General features: G+C 38.4%; 1 protein-coding gene across 1 annotated transcript; it reads right to left on the minus strand.

Annotated features, from left to right (window-relative positions):
- Positions 1 to 1,116: 1,116 nt before the first annotated feature.
- ABHD18 (abhydrolase domain containing 18) lies at positions 1,117 to 20,811 on the minus strand. Its single transcript, XM_054514545.1, has 14 exons — positions 20,706 to 20,811; positions 18,545 to 18,690; positions 17,640 to 17,748; positions 15,017 to 15,101; positions 14,418 to 14,518; positions 12,714 to 12,792; positions 12,537 to 12,623; positions 12,030 to 12,055; positions 10,125 to 10,263; positions 8,300 to 8,389; positions 7,915 to 8,016; positions 6,637 to 7,015; positions 4,519 to 4,681; positions 1,117 to 3,886 (listed from the first exon to the last, which is right to left on the minus strand). Exons 3-14 carry the CDS (start codon positions 17,729 to 17,731, stop codon positions 3,835 to 3,837), a joined length of 1,395 nt encoding a protein of 464 aa, XP_054370520.1. The 5' UTR covers positions 17,732 to 17,748; positions 18,545 to 18,690; positions 20,706 to 20,811; the 3' UTR covers positions 1,117 to 3,834.
- Between the last annotated feature and the right edge of the window lie 53 nt (positions 20,812 to 20,864).

Raw genomic sequence — 20,864 nt, forward strand, 5'->3', positions numbered from 1 at the left:
GCGTCTCCTGCAGACTTTGTTGGATGGACTGGGACTGCAGAGGATATAAATGCTGTTACAGTTGCTAGGACTCATCCTTCACATTTTCTCCACTTGTATCATCCTCCTTGTTACTTTCTAGCAGTGCGAGTCAGATTTCCTTGGCAAAACTCTCCTTCCTTAGGGAACACGGTACTTAAAATGCTCCTGTTTGGAAAAGGGGCTGATTTACACCAAATGAAATCAGAATTCTTATTGATGTCTTAATGCTCATGCTTTATCTTGTGTGGAAGCATCCAAGCCTAGCAAGGAACACTGCAAATTTCAGGATTGCATGGAATAGCAGCATTTTACTTGTAGGATAAATATTCAGGAGGAATTACAGGGTTACAGACCACCCCAAAGCTCCTTTCAATGCTGTGTAACTTATCATTACTGCCAAGCTGGCAGAGAACCTGACAGTCTGAGATAAAGAAACTTCCCTGCCCAACCAACAGCAGCTCAGAACAACATTTCAAAAAAAAAACCAACACGAGACAGAAACAATTAAATTAAAAAAAAAAATACCTGCCTCAAAGTGTCAGCAGCTACCAAGCAGAAATAGTATTCAGAGGATCCAAGGATTTTCACTTTTCTACTGTTTAGAAAGTATCTCGATGAGATTTGACATTCCAGTAAGAAGAAAAAGCAGCAAGACTCGATTCTTTCATATAGTGTTTCCTTTCTGGATTAATAAAACACTGATCTATCCTTGCTAAAAAAAAAAAAAAAAGGAAAAAAAAAATCCTGAGTGGTTCCTTTTAAGTTGTTTAGGGGATTAATTTGCCTTGGGGAAAAAAATAGATAATGCTCCATCAATTATTAGATGAGTTCTGCACTGGCACATGTAAAACTGGAATCACAATGGTATCTTAATTAGCTGATACAAGCTTATTTTCTTTACTGGGTTTCTAGGCATGTAGAAAAACATCAAAGCAGCACCAGTGTTTGTTGTGAGAAGCTTTTATCATGCCCTGTAGATTACCTGCTCTCCTCATGCTACAGCCCTAGCAGGGATGGAAAGGATTGCAGGATGACAGTGGGATGCATTCTGAATATCTGTTAACATGAGAGAACAAAAACCCCCCCACACCTAAATGTTTTTAGGACTTTTATTGAAAAAAATTAAAACCAAAAAATTACCAAGGCCAGTTTTACAATAAATTGAAGACATACAGAATGGTTTACCTGCTACACAAAAGAAACCTTATTACAATATTTCTCTCATGCAACTCCTGGATTAAAACCATGTTCTCATTTAACATCAAAATGCATTATTTATACTTTCTTAGGATTTAACCTTAAAATATGATTTAAAAAGTCGATTTTCCAAGGGTTAAAAACACGTACACAGCAAGATTCCCCCTTTCCCAGACCATCTCCCTATGCCTGATAACTGGCACAAATAGACCGCTGAGCTCAATTTTCCTTTTTTTGTTATTCTAACCTGAGAAATTTCTTAAATAATGCTCACTGGGCTTTCATATTTGGCAACACGACTTCAGTTACAGGGCATTGTGCAATTCCTTATTCTTGTCAGGAACCTGTCTTTCAGTGCTTGTCCCAAAAGACACTCTCAGAACCAGGAGTAGCATTTGTCCCAAAAGCCACTCTCACAGCAGGAGTGGCATTAGCCTGAAGCTCCTCCCTGTGCCCTTTTGGTAGGTTAAACCTTGTTAGTAATACCATTGGGACACTAACCTCAGGATGCAGAGTTCCCATCAGTTGTGTAATTCCCAGTATTGTGCGCTTTGAAAATATTTACTTTGGCATGTTATACTTTGTAGCAGAGTTGATTTTTTTTGTGCTTACTCCTGGCCTTTACAAAATCTGTCTTTTCTCTCTTGCATTTATTCAAGCCTTTTCCCTTGCCACCAGTTATCTCCCTTTCTCATAGCTGCAACAGAAGCAGGACACAAAGCACACAATTACATTTAAAATGTCAGAGCTCCAAAAGCTGCTGAACAGCAGACAGTGCTCTGGTAAAGCACTCTCAGTGCATGAATATGCTTGTAAACCCTGTGAATCTTTTAGTACACTAGTCAAGACTCAATTTTAAATTTGTAAGCTTACTAGTATTTAATTTCAAACCCTGCAAATATTTGGTGTTTAAATGTGCTAGTCACTTCACACTTGCTCCCCATATACACAATCAACACTGTCCAAAGAAATAATGAAAAACCACTTGAAAGAAGCAATTTAACTTCCAACAGACTAGAATCTCTTCTACATTTTCAGTAAATTTGTATGTTACATCATTTGGGTTATTCAGAATTGTTTCTCTTCAGTTTTATCTGAACACACCTGATTTTCAAATGAACAATGATTTCTTCACATTTACTAGTCCTGTCTACCTGACTAAAATCCAAGAGAATATATAAACTGAGCTTTGTTTGCTCCATACTCTGCCTACTAAAAACCTTTACAGTAACCATGGAGATGAAAAGTGCTTGATTGGAAAGGTGCAGAAGTCACATATCCTGAGAAATGGCTGGATTTTTCTGTTTGTTTCAGAATAATCCTGGTTGTAACTGTACTAAATACTGAAGTGTTTCAGTTTTCAATTTCTCTGCAGATTGCTTTTAAAAGAATGTTATAGGAGATTACCACAAAAAAAAAAAAAAAAAAAGATGTGGAGAGATACCCAACCACAGTTGGTACATGACAACCTTTTATTCTGGTGTAATTTGTTGGCATTTTTGATCCCAAAAGAGGAAACAACAGACTTTGGATTTTCTCAAATGTGTTCAAAGTCCAAATTTCTTTATTTTCCATCCAATTAAATTAGACAAGTGTTGAAAAATAAGGAGCAAACCTAACTGTTTCAATAACCTTTAGTCTCACATTTCTTTTAAATTATAGAGTGCAAGTGTATTTTGCATATCAGCACTGAGTGCACTTTAGAAAGGACATCTGTTGAAGTATTTCCAACAGGTCTTTATAGCACCATATAATCTGCTGTCAATTTAACTGCTTACAATCAGCCAGTGCTTAGAAAGTAAAATGATATTTCTATTTCATCTATCAATCCAAAAAAAAGAAAATAAACCTGAAAGCTTATGTTATCCAACTGAATTAATGTAAACAATTAATTACCAGACACTTGATTTTCACTTATTCCAGGTTGTGAAGCTGGTTGATGAATTGCTACATGATCCTTCTGTAATGGCACGGTTTAATTCAGTGGCAGGAAAACTTCACAGACATATTGAATGAAAACATCTCTCTCACTTTTCCTTGGATTGTCAAAGTCTCTCTTTGCAAGATGTGGTGCTGAGCCTTCTGCTGAGGCTCATGTTCAATTCATAATTGAAGAGAAAAGCAGTGACAAACACAAGAGGCTGAGTGCTGGCAAAGCCACGGTACAACACAATAGGAACAGCAAGGCCTCGAGGAAGCGAGAGGTAACCGAGGTATCTGGAACAAACCAAAACTACACCAAAACACAAGAGAGCAGCTTAGCCCCACAGCACATTTTACATTCTTCCAATACTTGATTGGTTTGTTTTCTACTGGCACGCGATTCAGAATTTATTCAGGATTGAAGGAACACACCACCTGATTAGACATGGAGAACGTGAACCGTTCATGCACTGACAAAAGCTGCTGTTGTTTTTTCACAGGTAACACTGAAGCAGCTGTGTCAGAATGGCACTGGGTTGAAATGAAAGCAATGCTGGTACTTTACCACTTCTGGTAATTGTTACCTACAACAGTCAGTGACCATCTGCTCAACACTACAAGAGGCTTGTTTTCCAAACATGAGTTCCAGTAAGCTGAATTACAAATGAGATCGGTCTGAATGCATTAGAAAGATCACATGGTGTACTTCTGGAGAAAGCGGTCAAACGCGTCGTAAATCGCTTGTCTGAAACGAAGAAAAGAGAACAGAATTTGTATAATCTGGGAAAAGGCAGATAGAAGTGGCATTTTTCCATATATTTACAAATATGTCTACTAAGCTATCATCACAATTTCCAAACAGCGTTCAGTAAAAATGTGGTATCAGGTGGTATTTTCTCCTTCCTTTCTTTCTGGGATCTCACTTCAATCTAGTAATACATTTGTGTTTCAGGAATGAGCGTGACTATTTTCCAACTTCAATGCAAGTGGAAATGTAGATGAATTAGGAGTTTTCTACTCAAACACATGAGAGACATGCATTGAAATTTTTGGGCAACTATCATAACAGTGAGGCTTTTAAATAGCAATAAACTACTGGTTAGCATACATCAACCTGATATAGTGCTATTCTTTTTTGTTCTTGCTTAGACTTCCTAAATTATGTGTATAGTCTTCCTAATCCCTTGTATTTTAAAATGACCAGCACAAGTATTTAACTTTCTGAAAGCTCCAGAACTGCTCTCATAAAACTAATTTACATAACTGTCTTTAGACTATCAATGCCTGATATTGCTAAGGCACGAATTCATGCAAATACTACTTTTTAAATTTTGATTAAACCTAAAATTTAATTTTAAACCTTTCTGTTCACCTTACCTGAAGAGTCCTTGTTTAAAGAGGTAGGCACTGACATGACCTCCATCCAGATACCTGATTTCACAGCCCGGCCAGATCTCCTGGAGGCTGCGCACGCCGGTGCGAGGAATGTACGCATCCTCCTTGGCTTGTACCACTATGATTAAACTTGGGTCAACTGGAACTAAAGGACAACAAAGCACAACTGAATTCATCTGTGCTAAGAAACAGAAACACAGCTGCGATTTCTGTTGGCTAAATGCTATTTTCACATAAAATTAAATTATTCAAAGGTTTAATACAATCACATGTTCTAAAGTCTCCAGCAGAATTTATCTGGTTTTTGATGTTACAGTGGTGAGGCCATCAGTGGAAAAGCAAACCAGCCCTTACCCTTCCCATCCCTAGAGCACAAATTCCTCCAAGACTTGTGAAGTTGACAGGAGAATTCTCTTTCCTCTTATTAACAAAACTCTAGAGCATTCATGTCCGTTCTTTGAGATCCCTTTTTATTGGCAAAAAGAACTATTAAATTCAACAGAGTAGAAGTTTCATGTATTCTTTTCCCCTCAAGGAGGAAAAAAGACAACTTTTCATACAAGAGATCAGAAAGTACAGCCTATGTTCACTTTCTTTCTGTTTCCTACATGGTTTACTGGCAATATAAAAATTCTAACATATTGTTATACGTATTTATTACTCATAAGCAGAACTGCACCAATCAGATTACTAGGAGGAATAACACCAATATGATGTTGAGAAAAATAACACCAGAATTATGTTGAACATAGAACATTTCTCCCTTCAAAAAGAAAATATGTGGTAAGTTAAAGGGTGACCACCCAAGATGTCTGGCAGTGGGGTGTCACAAATAATTTAATCCTTTCCTTCTTTCATACTAAATCATATATAGAGAATATGCAAAGCTAAGATAAATTCAAGTCTTCCATTCAATTTTCCATGAAATCTGAGCATTAGGCAGATTTTCTGAAGCTCCTCTCTGCCTTCACTCCAAGGATACCCTGGCAGGGAATGCAAAGTCTCCCAGAGAATGACAAAACCTGGGAGACTGTGGACACAATGGACTCCATCTCTTTGACAAGTGCATCAGGGTCACAGATCCTTTTTAGTTCCCAGAAAGGTCAGTGCCTAGCTAAGTGATACCTGGACAAGTCTAGATAAAAACAAAGTCTGCACATGGAATCAAACTTTCAGGGCTTTTTCTGTCTACTGAAATAACTTTAAAAGCTTTAAGGAAAGCACTTCACTGGTATTCATCACAAAACATCTCTGGCTAGCAGTGAAAGAATCTACACTGGTGTAGATTTCTTTTATTTACTTTTAACATTCATTTAAATCTTTACACTTGTACAATGGAGTACAGAATGCCAGGACTAAGTAATGAGGTGGCACAGGGGCTCAGTCCCAAGAAAGATTTGACACTAAAAGACAACTGTGTCTGGAGTCAAAGCACGTTGTAGGAGATGCCTTCAGCATCAGGTTCATGCACAGCCAGACCACAAAAGGCATCCCGAGCCCCCACTCCAGCAGAGCCTTTTAAGGCAGCTCTGGGAAGCCATCACTTGTTTGCATTGCTGCAAAGGGTTTGGCCAAGGAATGCTGGACTACAGCTCCCCCTATATGCTGTGCCTGGGCTGGGAAACATTCACCAGCCTGCAGAAGGACCCCCAACATGTTTTAATTATTCAAACTTGGAGCTCAGTTATGCAGGCTGCTTTCTATCCGAAGTCAGGATGAGATTTCTGCTTGAAAAACCTTATTAATTAAGATTAATTACGCCTAGGTATTACTCACATCACACAGGTGTTTTCTTCCTTTAGATAATACAAATTTGCACTAATTCATATCTGAAAAAAGCCACTGCAAGGAAGAGGAGAAAAATGTGCAAAGATACCGAGAGGCAATTTTTTAATTAACTTTCTCAATAGCTGGCCATCAAGAAGGAAAAGACAAACAATTAGGAAATGGAGTAGTAAATAGACACTACAGAATGATGCTCACAATATTTCCATATGTCAGCAAAGGTGCCATCAAGTTTACACTTGGAGAATGAAGAAAATACCTTTCTCCCCACTGTATTTTATTCAGCTTTCCACACTGAAACAAAGAGATACATACCTGGGAAGTTAGCTACGTGGGTACATTCATCCATTACTCCCTTCATGAACATTAAGGATTCTCTCTGTAAAGTGTCACTCCTTCTCCTTGTATTTATCCTGTGTCCTTGTGGGCTGGTTAAGTTTTTATTGCTACTGCTACTGGTGGAAAAGGTTTGATTTATGCACTGCATTTTAGGAGCATCCTGCATTAAGAGTCCTTCTGAAGAGGCACTTAGAGCATTTCTATTTGTGGCAAAGCTGGGAACAGATTCCTTAGATACTGTGTCATTCAAGGACTCAAAGCTGAATATTCTGGAAGTCATGTCCATGTCTGCCAGACTGTCCACACTGTCAGGGAAGTTCTTCACAAAGTCTTGTCCCATCTTGAAAGAATCCGTCTAAACAAAGACAACAGTTAAGGGTTTCTCCCTTAAACCAGTTGGTTAATGTAATTTTGAAGATTTAAAAATTTAAAAAATTTTTTAAAACTTTAAAAACACACTACCAGCATTCCTCACTTTTATTTTCAGCTTGCAGGTCATTCAATTAAATCTTGATCATCATAACCTCTTGATAATTTAATTCTACATTTCTGTCAGTTTAAAAAAATGCAGGAGGTACTTATATATACAGAAGCTCATGATATAAACAATTGTTTTTCTTTCTATATTAAACTCTGAATTTGTAATTACAGTCATTTCAGCTTAAATGACCTAATAATAATAATTATAGTAAAATTAACATATGCAATCAGGTCTAATCTTATGTTTAAGACTGAAACATTGACAGTCTCTAAATACTAGGGTGACACAAGCTGAAAAATGTTTCTTCTTGTCATTTTGTCTTCTCCATCAGTGTTGGTGAAGTGTGTTTGACTTAAAAATGGCAAGTGCCCAAGTAACAACTATCTGCACCCCAGCTCCTCTTCTCCTGCTGTGAGGTATTAGAAAAAGAACTATGACAAAGGAAAAAATCTTAGGGGAAAAAGCAAAAAAAAAAAAAGGCATTTATCAGAATTTTGATAGAATAGATTTTATGTTGTAGATTACACTAAGTGTGATCAAAGGAAACACTTGTAGCAAGGGCTACACTTTAAACTCGTTATACAACCAAAATATTAGTTTTGTTTCTCAAGATTTTCCTTCAAAGACTAAATTCATCAAAGCATAAAGAAACAACATGCCAGTATGTTCTAGCTAAGAATGGTCTGGTTTTAGTGGAAGTAGAAAGAAGTTGCATTATTTGCTAGATTTGCATGTGTAAATATTAGCAGCTGGGTAAAATAAAGCAGACTTACTCCACAATATTCAAGCATTTGAATGATTTCTTCTTCATACACCGTCTGTGTGAAATACTGTTTCTCCAGCTCTCTCCAGTTCACTGCCTTACTCAGCACACCCTGAGATGACAAATCAAAAGCACTCAGTACACAAGTAAAACCCAGAGGTCACTCTAAAATAATGACACATGCAGGAAATTCACCTGCTCCTCTCCTGATTTTTTCAGTGGAATTCTGTTCCCAGACAGCCCTCAGAATTATTGCAATCAAAGCACAAGCACATAATTATAACACAGGACATGGAATCCCACCTCCCATGTGGCCAGCCCAAATATTTTAATTTACATTTCTGATCACAATCTAGCATATTAACAAAAAATGTATTTTGTCATTTGTTAGTTACCGTAGTGAAGACTGCAGAGGCTGTTGACCAGGAAAGACATGGAATCAATGGCAATGGTTTAGGCCAGTTTGTCACTGCCAGTGAAGCCATCTAGAATCAAAGGCACTTATTACACATTTTAATATTGAATTCCCAATACAGTAAGAAGAACTCTCTCACCTTCAATTTCTTTGTTTACATGGGATTTATGAAACACGTGGTGCCAAAGAGTTAAGGACTGTGGCAGCTGGGTAAACTCTCACCTATTTAGAAGTTACTATCTAGTCTCCAATGATATTTTAAAAAATAAACATTGCTCTAGAAAGGACTCATTTCAAGGCTCAATGTGATTTGGTTATAAGAATTCCCCATAGAATATTTACTAAATATTCCATTAATTACAATTAAAATTCAATTAATTATATTTGTAATCCATTCATTATCATTATAAATATAAAAACTAATACAAGCTATTACTTGTTTAAAACCATAAAAAACTTCTATAAAGCTGTCCACCAAGCTCTTGCAAGTTTATTTCAAGGCAAAACACAGGCAATCTATGAGAAGGACTATTTAAAAGTCTATACTTTCAAAATCTGTATACAGGAAAAAAAATTTGAGGGATGAGTAATTCAACATGTTAAGAGCACTCTTTTCCTGTCCTTTAAGTTTGAATTATTACTTTTGCATTAATTCTCAGAACATATTTTTGTGACTATTTCTGTTTATCCCAGAAAAAGCCAGAGCAAGTAAGTTCAATGGACCGAACTATGTACCTATATGATAAGTTCTTGACAAATTTTGTTTTATTAATACGAAACACCTCGTGTCTGTTCTAGATGTTCCAATAAGTGGATTTCTGCAACTGAACTATAATTCTATTCTAATTATTTTTATTAATAAAAAGTTACAAGAACCCCACGGATCTATGTTCTGATTCTTTCCAGTAGAAGTTTCTCCCCTTTAGTAGAACTGAATCAATGCTTACAACCTTCCATTGTAAAACACACTCTGTAGAGGATCAACATCAAATATCACTTATTTCACAGAAGTTGCTGATTCAGCAGGGTGATGTTGATGTAAACCAAAGATGCTCTGTACATTTATGACATTTACAGTTATAAAACTGTGCTTTAGGGGAATATTTTCCTTTTGGGAAACACTACCATTACCAACATTATTTACTGAGCTCCTAACAAAGAAAAGTCTGCTGTTTTAATCAGCTTTGCACCTCTGTCTCACAGAGCTGTGATAATCTGCACAGACACAGGCAGTAACATTTTACTGTGTATTATTCTTTCCTTAGTGATACACTGCTGGTTTAGTCTGAGCATGCACAGTGTCACACAGAAAATGTTATCCACCTCACCACAGAAATCTCTGATCAGTACCAATGATCACTGACACCAAAAATCACCTCAATTACAACATGCCTACAAAGAGGGGGTGTTTCACACAATGCATTAAAACACAAAGGTTTAAGCAAGAAGAAAGGAGGAAAAGAGGGAGAATTAGCAATCGATCAGTGCAGACTTTCTTTCAGCAAACATCTCTGCCCCCCACCCTTGTGGGAAAAAAACAATTATGTGAGAAGTTTATATTCTTATTAAGCCTGCTGGGAGATGGCTGACAAAGGGCTCTATGATTTGTCAGTACATATTAAGGATTATACTAATTCAGCACCACAGAACAGGAGAATTGCCAACAATTTGTTTCTCATGACTCCAAGTGTTTATTTTAAAGCGCTTCTGAGATCAACACTGTAAAACAAATTATTTCCGTATGCTACGTGATCAAATGAGAAGTTAAAAGAAAAAATTACTGAACAGGAGATATAAAAGCTTACATGTCCTCCCATGGATATTCCAGTCATCCCTAGGGGTCCATAGCCTTCTCTCTCTAGCCAGTGCAAAAGAGCTGCCGATTCTAGAATTAGAGCTCCTCCCATCACAAACAGGTCCGAGACATTTTTTAAACATGACCGTCTTTTCTCCCCAGAAAAGGAAAATAGAGGGTTTATTTTCTAAGATTAGACTCTGACAGTTCTTATCATTCTATACATACTTTTATACACAGCTTCAGCACAATCCCAGACAATTTTGGAGCTGAACTCCTGTTGATTCAACAGGAGAAAAAGCAAGCCCAGATTTTCTGACTCTTGTAATTTTTTGTCTAAATGAGGACTAGAGATAGACACCTGCCTATGCTTTTAATGTAATATCACTGACAGCTTGGTCTTTTGGAAACAATTACCAACATTAGCATCTCACTAGTAGCAATATTCTGTCCTGTAAAGTTGTAACAGATATTTTAGAAATAGAAAATCAAAGTGATACAGTCCTAGGCATACACTAGCTTGTTTGCAGAAACAAGGATTTTTTTCTTATTTACCTGTTTTACATCATTGAAAAATTGCACACAACATTTGAAGAGCAATCAGAATGCCAGCTTTGGAAGCACTCATCAGTGTCACTGTAAGACTGAAACTGTAAAGTGGGAAGTTTGTCACGGTATTGAGAATTCAGGCAGTGCACTGCAAAGCACTAAAACACAGAAGACACAAAACAAGTAGAAATCTATTTGGCTGAGCCATCAGAGGGACTCTAAAAAGAATAGACCTCTAACTTGGGGAGTGGGGCTGAGTATTTTCAGTAGCACAGCCAGGCTACAAAGGGCTCCTGGCCTCTCGTGCCAGCATGCCAGCGTCACATTTGCGACACTGTGAAGCACAAGGACAAAGCTCACGGTGAAGTCACACAGAAATGAACAGAGCTGCTGCAGAGCAGCATTTACAGCCTAATGCAATTCTCTCTGCAGCTCAGTGAGATTCTTCAGCCCTCTGCAGCTGCTGTATTTATTGAACAGTGTCCCCTGTTACACTGGGGCTGTGTGACCCTGGATTGGAGAGTGACAATCACCTATCGGGGCATTAGAGTCCCCATTACTGGAAATTAACCTACCAGTGGATGTATTCCAGCACAAGCTTTCTCCTGTCATTTTCCTATAATCTTACAAAAAACACCTTCTCTGTGTCTTCTAGTCATGTTAAATGTCCGAGTTAGGATTAAAAAGGATTAAAACACCAACTCATATTTGGACTTTCAGAAATATTGGGAGACAAAGTTTTGCCTCGGACACATAACCTGTTGAATTCTGATAATACATCTGTGGTTTGGAAAATGTAAAAACTAAAAAACCAAGACTGCCAATTGCCAATTCTAATTTAAGAAACTGACTGAAGAAATAAATCCTGTAAAATACTGAATATTGCATAGTGTCCTGACTAACAACCAATCAACACCACATTTATTCATATGCCTGTAAATCGCTAAAAGATCTTGGAAAAGCAAAAACCTAGCAATTATAATTTATTACATAAATGATAATGGAAATATGCTATCTGAGCAAAGATTATGCAGAGCTGACTGAAATATAACAGCAGCACTTGTACTGCAGTTGTGAGTCAGGAAAATAATGGCCCTGGCTTGTACTCACACAAGATGTTTGCATCTCACTGCATACTGCAAGTCCATCTTGTGCAAACTTTCCTGATGCCTGAGATCTCCTAACACAACACCCAAAGCAGTTTAGCAAAGAGCAGATAATTTCATATTGGCAAGTTACAAGTGGTTTTTGAAATGTTTTTTCTTAATAAGCTATCAAAGTTTAAACAACTATTGGCTCAAAAGAGAAGAAAAGAAAAGCAGTATTTTAAACACATGGTATCCATAAATATAACAGGAATACTTACAATTGATCCTTAGGTTTTCTACAGCCATGTAAAAGACTCCAGTTAAAGAAAGTAAAAAATGTTTTATCAGAACTGGTCATTTAAAAAATAGCTAAATAATATGCATAAATAGCATGAATTAATTGAAATTTGGAATTTAAACTCCCAGTGTTTAATTGTCACTGCAATAAATTCAATCTATTTCAATGACGCAGTTTGCAGCATTTTACTGTTGTCAGATATATGGGTAGGGAAAAAAGTGTAACTTGAGATCCTATTTAATGAAACAGAATAATACTGCTATACAAGATGACAGAACAAAACTTTAGAGTTTTGAAAAAAACCCAACCAAGTGGTAACAGCAAGTTTCTCAGAAGTTACCTGAGGCACCATAGAATTGTGCTTCGCATAATGGCCATACTTTCTTTGCTTCTACCCACTGGGTATCAAAAAGTTGATATTTTATGAGTGTGGTAACTCTTCTAGCTTCCAGAGGGGACACTAGGGCTGTGTTTTCCACAAAAGGATATAGTAAGGATTTTCTAGCAGCAGGGAAGCCATACAGGCTTCTTTAATCATTGGCCGTGCCATTAATGTGCGTCTCCTCCAGAAGTGCTGAAGACAAGATGTACAAACAACACAGATAAGGCAAAATTTATGATTTCATTTCTCAATAGCAATCCATTTTACATTTTACACACTCACATGGTCTCCAGTGCCTGCTAAATGAATGCACACAGGTCTGTGCTTGCCATTCCATCTTCTGGGTATGATGAACTGAAATCTGTGAGAAAAAACATCTATTTTAGCAGAGTAAGAATATCTATTAACAAGCTGCATCAAGAGAAATTAATTAAAAAGCAAAACCAAAACAACATAAGTATTTGTAACCCATGCAGGCAAACTGCCAGCTATTCAGCAACATCATTTTTCATGAACACATTCAGCAAACAAAGGAATCTGAAAGTAGGACAGAAGAAAGGCCAAACAAGAAAAGGAGCCAAGATGAAAGATCATGTTCCTAAAAAAGACTACTACCTCATCATCACAATTTAAACTTTGCAGAGTGGAGAAATGCAACTTCAGATAAAGAGCAGCCTAAACAAGCATGTCCAGCTCTCCTAGGCATCATTGCTATTTTTCTCCTGAAGGCACAACAGCTGAAATTGAAGATTAAGATGAGTAATAAATAAAAAAAATACCAAAACCCCAGCATACAAACCATGAAATCATTCTATACACTCAACATCAATCAATTCATGTCTTCTGCTGCTACTAATTTACAGTTTAAACTACTGAAAAAAAAAATCCCGTCTGAGCCACCACTATTTTCCCCACAAGATGGAGCACTGTTACCTACAAGAGTGTTACACTTCAGGAAATACATTCATAACATCTTGAGGGAAATTTGCACAGCTTTCCAAACTGTCACAATACTGGCCAAAGTAACAATTCTCATAACTTGGCTACAAAGCACAAGAGAACAGAGATAAGGAAACAATGAGCATCTTGCATTGTCCAGTGTGGCACTAATTAGTTGGATCATGTTAACAGATAGCTTCTTTCTCTAACCAGTGGAGGTAGAACAGAACTGATTTCTTGAATCAAACTTTTTCTCACATTCCTTAATGCTGCATGCTTAAGCACACATATAAAAACCAACCACAATTACTGACAAAATTTACAACATCAGTATCAGCTCGATGTTTATGTTTAAACTCAACTTTTATGTTTATGTTATGAAACAAACAAAGTCTGGGAAAAAGAATCCATCATGACAGTTCAGCTCCAAACTAAAAGCAAACAGAAATTATGCTCGATTTGCAAATCCACTCCTCATCTGCAAAGAAGTGTTAGTGTGAAACCAGCACTGTTAGGGAGCCTCCAGTTTTCTGTAAGAATGCTTTTTTTTAAACTGATTTTTATTTGTATGCCAAGTAAGAAAGGAACCAGATTCTCTGGCTACAATAAAATAAGCTTGTTACTTTATCACACATACAAAAATTTTGTATTCAATGGAAATGGAAAGCTGGAAAGGCTCCTTCAAATACAACATAATATGCTTTGATATAAACAGCTTCTCCTGCTACATATAAAACAATAACTACTCGTCCTCATTTCCAGCATTCCCTCATTTGCAAAACCCAAACCAATAATTCAAAAAACTCAGGGTATTCCACAGCTTTGTGCAATATGATTTCTACACCAAAAAAAAAAACCAGACCACCAAACCAAAAAAGTAATTCTTTGCTAGTGAATATATTTTTTTAATACACAGATGGAACTATCACATGAATAAGATTTTACAGATTGTTTGCATTGCAATCAATTAGCTGCACAAGAAAACTGCTTACAGATCATTATTTGTCTGCAACACTAATTTCAGAAATACCTCTTGGTTTCTCTTACCTTGCTACAAGAGATTCGACTGGCAGGATACCTGGGACACAATGAGCCAAGGGGGAAATGAAGTGCCCCTCAAGGATTTTACAGTCTGATTGCCCCTCAACCTGCAGAAAGAATGGGACAATAGAAATAAATATTCAGTCAGTCTTTAACTTGCTCTGAAAGCAAATCTCTTTCTCTAGAATTTGTTATAGCATAAAAATCTTGCTTAAGAAACTCAAAAGCTGAGGCCTACTCCTAAAAATAGGGATACATGTTATCAACAGGGTCAAAACACTTGTTTTCAACTTTGCTTTTATTAAATAACCTTTTACAGGAATCAAACAAAGGTGTAATGCTGCCGCATTTTAAATACATTTGATAACACAGACTAAATTTTGAACGCTTTTTTGAGTTTTAACATTTGACATCTCACTGCCCAACTACTGCACTACTGGGAAAAAAAAGTATCTGTACAGGCACTGCTTTAGTCTCTATTTCCTTCCATTCTCTTCTAGAAGCCTATAAAAGTAGCCTGGTGTTAGGCACCAGGTTATTTCACCTTTATATCCCTTTAGGAAAATAAATCTAGTTAAATCACATCATGTCTTGCTTTGAAGTACCTTGTCAATGAACACTGGGTAATCTTTGGAAACCAGCTTCTGGCATTTCTCCCTGTTTCCAATAATCTTTCTGAATTCAAATATTCTGTTGAAAGGAAACAAGTAGAGAAGATTCAACTTTTAATCTAAAAAAAAGAAGAGATATATTTATATAAAATTTCAGGAGCTAAAGTAAGCCACAAACAAATAAAAGTTATGAAGCCAGCATTGCATTTACAGATTAATCAGGCCACCATAGGGTAGGTAGCTACCACAGGATGCTTTTAAGTTACAAAAAAGTCTCAGGTACCTTGCTGGGAAACAGAAAACTAAGAGGCAAATCTGGTTGCTTTCTTCTGCTAGTTAAATGGGCTGCAGAGCCACACAGAATAAATATAAGAAAACTGTTCTCAGAGGTATACAGTGAGAGGACAAGATTACTGAAGGACATGAACACTGAAGAGGCAATGGTCGTGTATTGCAGCGCAAGAAATCCCTCCTGGAGCAAATTGAAATATTGCTCTCACAGTTAAGCACATGAAAAAACAGCCCAGGGAAACTATAAATGATCTTCATCCTCAAGGGATGAAGTGCCAAGAGACTTGAAGAAACAAAGAAGTCAGCTTTGTTTTCAACAGGGATTTTGACTTGATGTCCTCACATTGGCCCCTTCAACCTTAAATACTCCATAACTTGCTCGTTCCTATGCTCATGAATACACACTTTACCTGACAAGCTAATGAGTGAAAAGTGCAGAGAAATGACCACTTCACCTCCCCAGCACCACAGAAAACCAAAGAATGGAAAGAAAATCCAGTTTATCAGCACACAAAAAATAGCTCTACTTTTTAACCTTTGTTTTTCTTATGGAAAATAGCCAGTGCATTAAGTATTTCTGAGCAAGCAAAGGTAAAGATGCGAGATGTGAGTGTGGAGGGTAAGCTAAATGAAGAGATGCTTTGTTTGACAATAAAACTTCTAAAAATACTGCATTTGTCTTTTTTCTAGAGTTAGGTGCATACTGAAGGCTAAATCTTGCCACTACTGAGAATTCAACCCTTGCTAATGAGTTGAAGACAAAGAGTTAGGATATTACCATTCATCACATCAAGGGTGTGCACACAAAAATTCAGATTAGGCAGAGTAGGCTGTCATTCGATCTTATCCAAGACTGAATAATGATCACTCACCATCACAGTGATGAGTTAACAAACAAAAATAAAACCCCTCCTCCCACGAGGCAGTGTGAGGAGTCAGGAGGAGGGAGCATTCTTCCTTCTCCATCCAGGTGAAGCCAGGCTGCTGGGGAACAGCTCATCATCTTCATCCCACTCAGGGGCAACACTAGAACAAAACTTCCTTCCCCTTTGCAGACCGGCAAGCTTGCCTCCTGCTTCCTCCTCACTTTTGATCTGCTGGGAGAGGGTTTTTCCCCTGAATGAAGGAACTGTAGCTGATATCACTGCTAGCACCAGCAACACTCCCCTGTTGCTGTTTGGTGTGGCTGTGATCACCCTCCAGAGCCCAGGCAAGCCTTAAACTGGGGAGCAGCAGCACCAGTCAGAGGCTCCCTGTATAGAGACACATTTGGACTGGAGGGAGATGGGGCACTGAAACTTCTGTGTCTCACCAAGAACCCAAAGGTCTTTAAAAGAGAGGGGTTTGATAACATTAAAGCATTTTGGATATATACACATGGAATAGGATACAGAAATGCTGCAATCAAAACAAACCCCACTGGTTTTGGTTATTCCAACCAAAGCCAATATTCCCATTTGGCAGGAAAGTCTGCTGTTTAAGAGAGAAAAAAAATCAACTGAAGACAGACACACAAAGCAATCCAAGTGCCATCTCCACATCAGTTCTTGCACATGGACATTAAAAAAACAAACCAACGAGCTCCCATAAAACTCCATGCTATCCAGTGCACAAAATTTTATTTCAGTGGTTCTCAAATGTTTCTTTATTGATTTTCATATACATAAGAGTGAGCTTATTAAATGCGGGTTTATAATTTCCTATTTAAATTCTGCACAATGCAGAATAGATGTACTGTCACTTCATTTTTAGACTTGAGAAATACAAATGCTCAACTTCAAAGTGTAAATATCAATAGTAATTAATAAAATGCTTAAAAATTAAGAGGTATTTTCAACTAAAAAGAAAGACTTTTGGGCAACTTTTATAATACTACTTTGGGCTATGAGAGAAACTTCTGATTAAATCTTACACTTTTAAAACTAATTAGGAGGTTACAGAAAGATAGCAAGAACCGCTTTAACGTTAAACAGAAACAATTCTTTTGCAGAAATTTGTCAAGTTTTGTTTTTGGAAAACACTTGCAGAGATGCTGTTTCAAGTATGTCATCAGATAAACAGCAGTAAAAACTTAGTTGTACACACAGACATTCTCTCAAGAAGAACCTCATTAAACAGGAAAAAAATTGCAAATCCTTCCTTTAAAGGCTTCTTTTAAATCCAGTTACTCCCTTGGTATAGAAACACACGATTTCTGGAACAGAACCAACTTAAACACTTGTGGTATTTTAAATACAGGATAGCAATTACTGTTGCTACTTGAAGGGTTGGGTTATTTTCCTGTAATGTAACATGTCATTTATGCTGTTACTTTTTAACAAGTCACCTTTTCAGATCCTCTGGCTTTCCCCATCCTCTGATGAACAGTTTAGTGAGGAGCAGCTTTCGGTACAAGACATCTAATTTACTTACACCCATTAGCAGCACACTGTCATCTAGGGAAAAAGCAGAGGTAAAAACAAGGCAGTTAAAAGTCTACATGAGAGGCAAATTCATTGATTGTAACACCAAATGGTTTCTTATTCTGGTTTCTGCATTAAGGAAAAGCCATCCAGTGCATTCCAAGAAAGTTAACCCCGTTATTCAGGTCAACTCTTTGCATTTTGAACAAAATATGAAGGCAGCTGATCAAACCTGTCGGAATTTAAAATGCTGATTAAAATCAGATATTCATTACACCACTGATGACAAGCCAGCTGCATAGGCACATCTGAACTCCATCAAAACTACATCTTCAAGCAGTCCTAGCTGTGCTGTACTTGAACTGATGAAACAAAGAGTAGCACTGATCTCTGTCCTCTCAGTAGAGCTACGATGGCAAAACCCTTCAGCCAACGTGGGCTGTCATAAACACATCTCAGAATGGGAGCTTGAAACAATGGTTGGGTTTAAACCACCAGAAGACTTCATCTTCTCAATGGAGAGAAGGAGAGAGAAAGAGAAGGAGATAAAGAATGCAATTCCAGTCACTGCTGCAGAGAAAGCTCAGTTTTGTAATCTTGCCTTCCTTGGTGTGGTAAACATATATCATAATCCTTATTTTATCTGTTCCTTTCCAATTTTGATCTTTCTTATCAAACTGATGCTCCTCCCATGCCTTTCTGGGAAGAAATCACACCCTCAAAATCCTTGCCAGGACCATTTCTCTTTCAACAAATACACCAGGTCAAACAGAGCTAAATCTAAGGAGATTTTAGGCAAGCTGAGTATTATTTTCAAAGCAATACTTACTGAAGTGAACAGGGAGCCACTGCTGAGCTCTTCCGACAAGGAAGGGAAAAAAAAACCAACACAAACACGACTAAAAATAATTTAAATCTGGTTTCTTGGTCAGCAGGATGCAGGTTACTCAATTAAAGTCCAGGATCTGTGTGCACCTAAGAAAACCAACAGATTTAATAACCAAACACTTGGTTAGTGAGTTCACTTCAGGCATTTTCTAGTATTTCCAGATCCCTCCATACTAAATGTACTCCATAATAGTGCAACTTCATTTATGGGGTTTTTGAACTTTTATTTTCTTCCAAAAGCACTTATTCTGCCACACTCCAATATGGCCATTTTTAAAAATAAACTTGTATGACTATAACAAGTCAAAATTGTGGTCAGATGAACAAAAACATTCCTCTGCACTTCTAGAAAGCCAACATTTAAGAATCAATATACAGAATAAAGAGGAGAACTCTCTTTCTAGAGAAAACCTAGAATAAATTACTATTGAGAGAAATTATAGGCACTTGAACTTTAGAACAAGCATGCTAGAAAGCTACAATGGCTCTAGGAAGGTTCAATCTCTACAGGATAAAAGTAAATACATGAAATGAGCAGAAAGTCACAGTGGGGCTGCTTTGTTTTAAAAACATGAAGATGTAGATTTTGCTTTGAGTCCCAAGTCTGGTCTTACAAGCTCTCTGCTGCACCAAGGGAGTGCCAAAACAACTTTCTAGGCAAGTGCATTATATTTAAATGTAATATTGATTGAGGCAAAAGCTTTGTCTCATCCTCTCTCCTGCTTCATTGATGGAATGGAGACTCTGAAGTAACTCACGATATTTCAATTAATCAGAATCAAGATAAAAGCACTACTGGAAAGAGTACAGGAAACACTAAATCAAATAAAAAAATATTCCTAGTATGTGTAGTATGCTGCATAGAACTTCTCAGAAATATCAGTGAGATAAAAAAATTTAGGAGGATGGCCCCTATTGTAACAAAAGGGCAGGACATGCTCCAGTCACTGCCCATCCATGCCTGCATGGCAAGACAATTACAAACACCTTTAGTGCCAGGAAAGGCAAATTCAACTACAGGAGGCTGAAGTTTTATAATTTCACATTAACAGGAGTATTTCAGCAGTGAGGATCTGAAATGAATGAGAGAATCAGGAAAGGCTGTTTGAGAATTCAGCTTGATTTCCTCCACTCGACAGCACACGTGCCACATCCCGATCCCACTGTGAGGCAGGTCAAGCAGTGACCTGATAACGATGCTGTGGAGCTGTGTGGCAATCGAGACAGGATCTGTGTTATGAATCTTGAATATACTGTTAACACAGAAAGCTTTACATAACTGTGATCTGTGAATGGAAACTGCAGCAGATACAAAAGCACGCTAAGAAGAAACATAGAAACAGACACATAAACTCATCCAAAACCCAACACGTAAAAGGTACTGCTTTTTATCCGTGCAAAGAGCTTCAGTTACAAGAAAATCAGCTCTGGAAAGTACAAGGCCCACAGTGTGGTTTCTATTCTATACATGGATGTGAAAAAGCTCCCCCTCAGCAGCCAACCTGAAAAAACCACCGAGGTTGTTTTAGAAGGCGGAGTTGTCAACTTCCCTACCCTCCCTCCCTCTCTATTTAAAAAAAACTTCCCTTACAATTAACGCCAGTTCCTTTTCTGATAGAAGAAACGACTGCTTAGGAATGAAAGAAATCACACAGAAGTCACACCAAGGCAGATAAAAGCCCCACAACAACTCCACAAAACAGGACGGGGACACAGGAGCCGGAGCATAAACAACGGGGCCTAAAGCAGGGCTGCGAGCAGCTCCCTGCCGGCCTGACCCCAGCACTCCAAGAGGGCAGGTGCGATCCCAAACCTCTGCCCTTCCCCAATCCCAAACCTCCGCCATGCCCCCGATCCCAAACCTCTGTGACCCCAAACCTCCGCCATCCCCGCGACCCGCTGCCCCAGCACCCGCAGAAAGGGGCGGCGAGAGGCAGGACACGGCCACCGCCACCCCTCCGCCCGCCTCAGCTCCCCCCGGGCCGGGCAATGCCGTGAGGGGGAGCGGCTCAGGCAGCTCCCGCCTGCCCGCCCTCCCCGGGAGCCGCTCTGGCACCGCTCCCCCGGCCCAGCCCGGCCCGCGAAGGTCACCCGCTGCTCACCCGAAACGCTGCCGGTGCTGAGGCACCTCATGGGAGGGCGGGAGTGGGAACTGGAGGAAGAAGAAGAAGAAGACGAAGAGGAGGAGGAGGAGGAGGGGAGGGGAGGGCGAAGGGCGGGACGGGGACGGGACGGACGGGACGCGGCTCACGCGCCCATCG

This window comes from Molothrus ater, chromosome 4, assembly GCF_012460135.2.
Source record: "Molothrus ater isolate BHLD 08-10-18 breed brown headed cowbird chromosome 4, BPBGC_Mater_1.1, whole genome shotgun sequence".
Classification (NCBI taxonomy): domain Eukaryota; kingdom Metazoa; phylum Chordata; class Aves; order Passeriformes; family Icteridae; genus Molothrus; species Molothrus ater.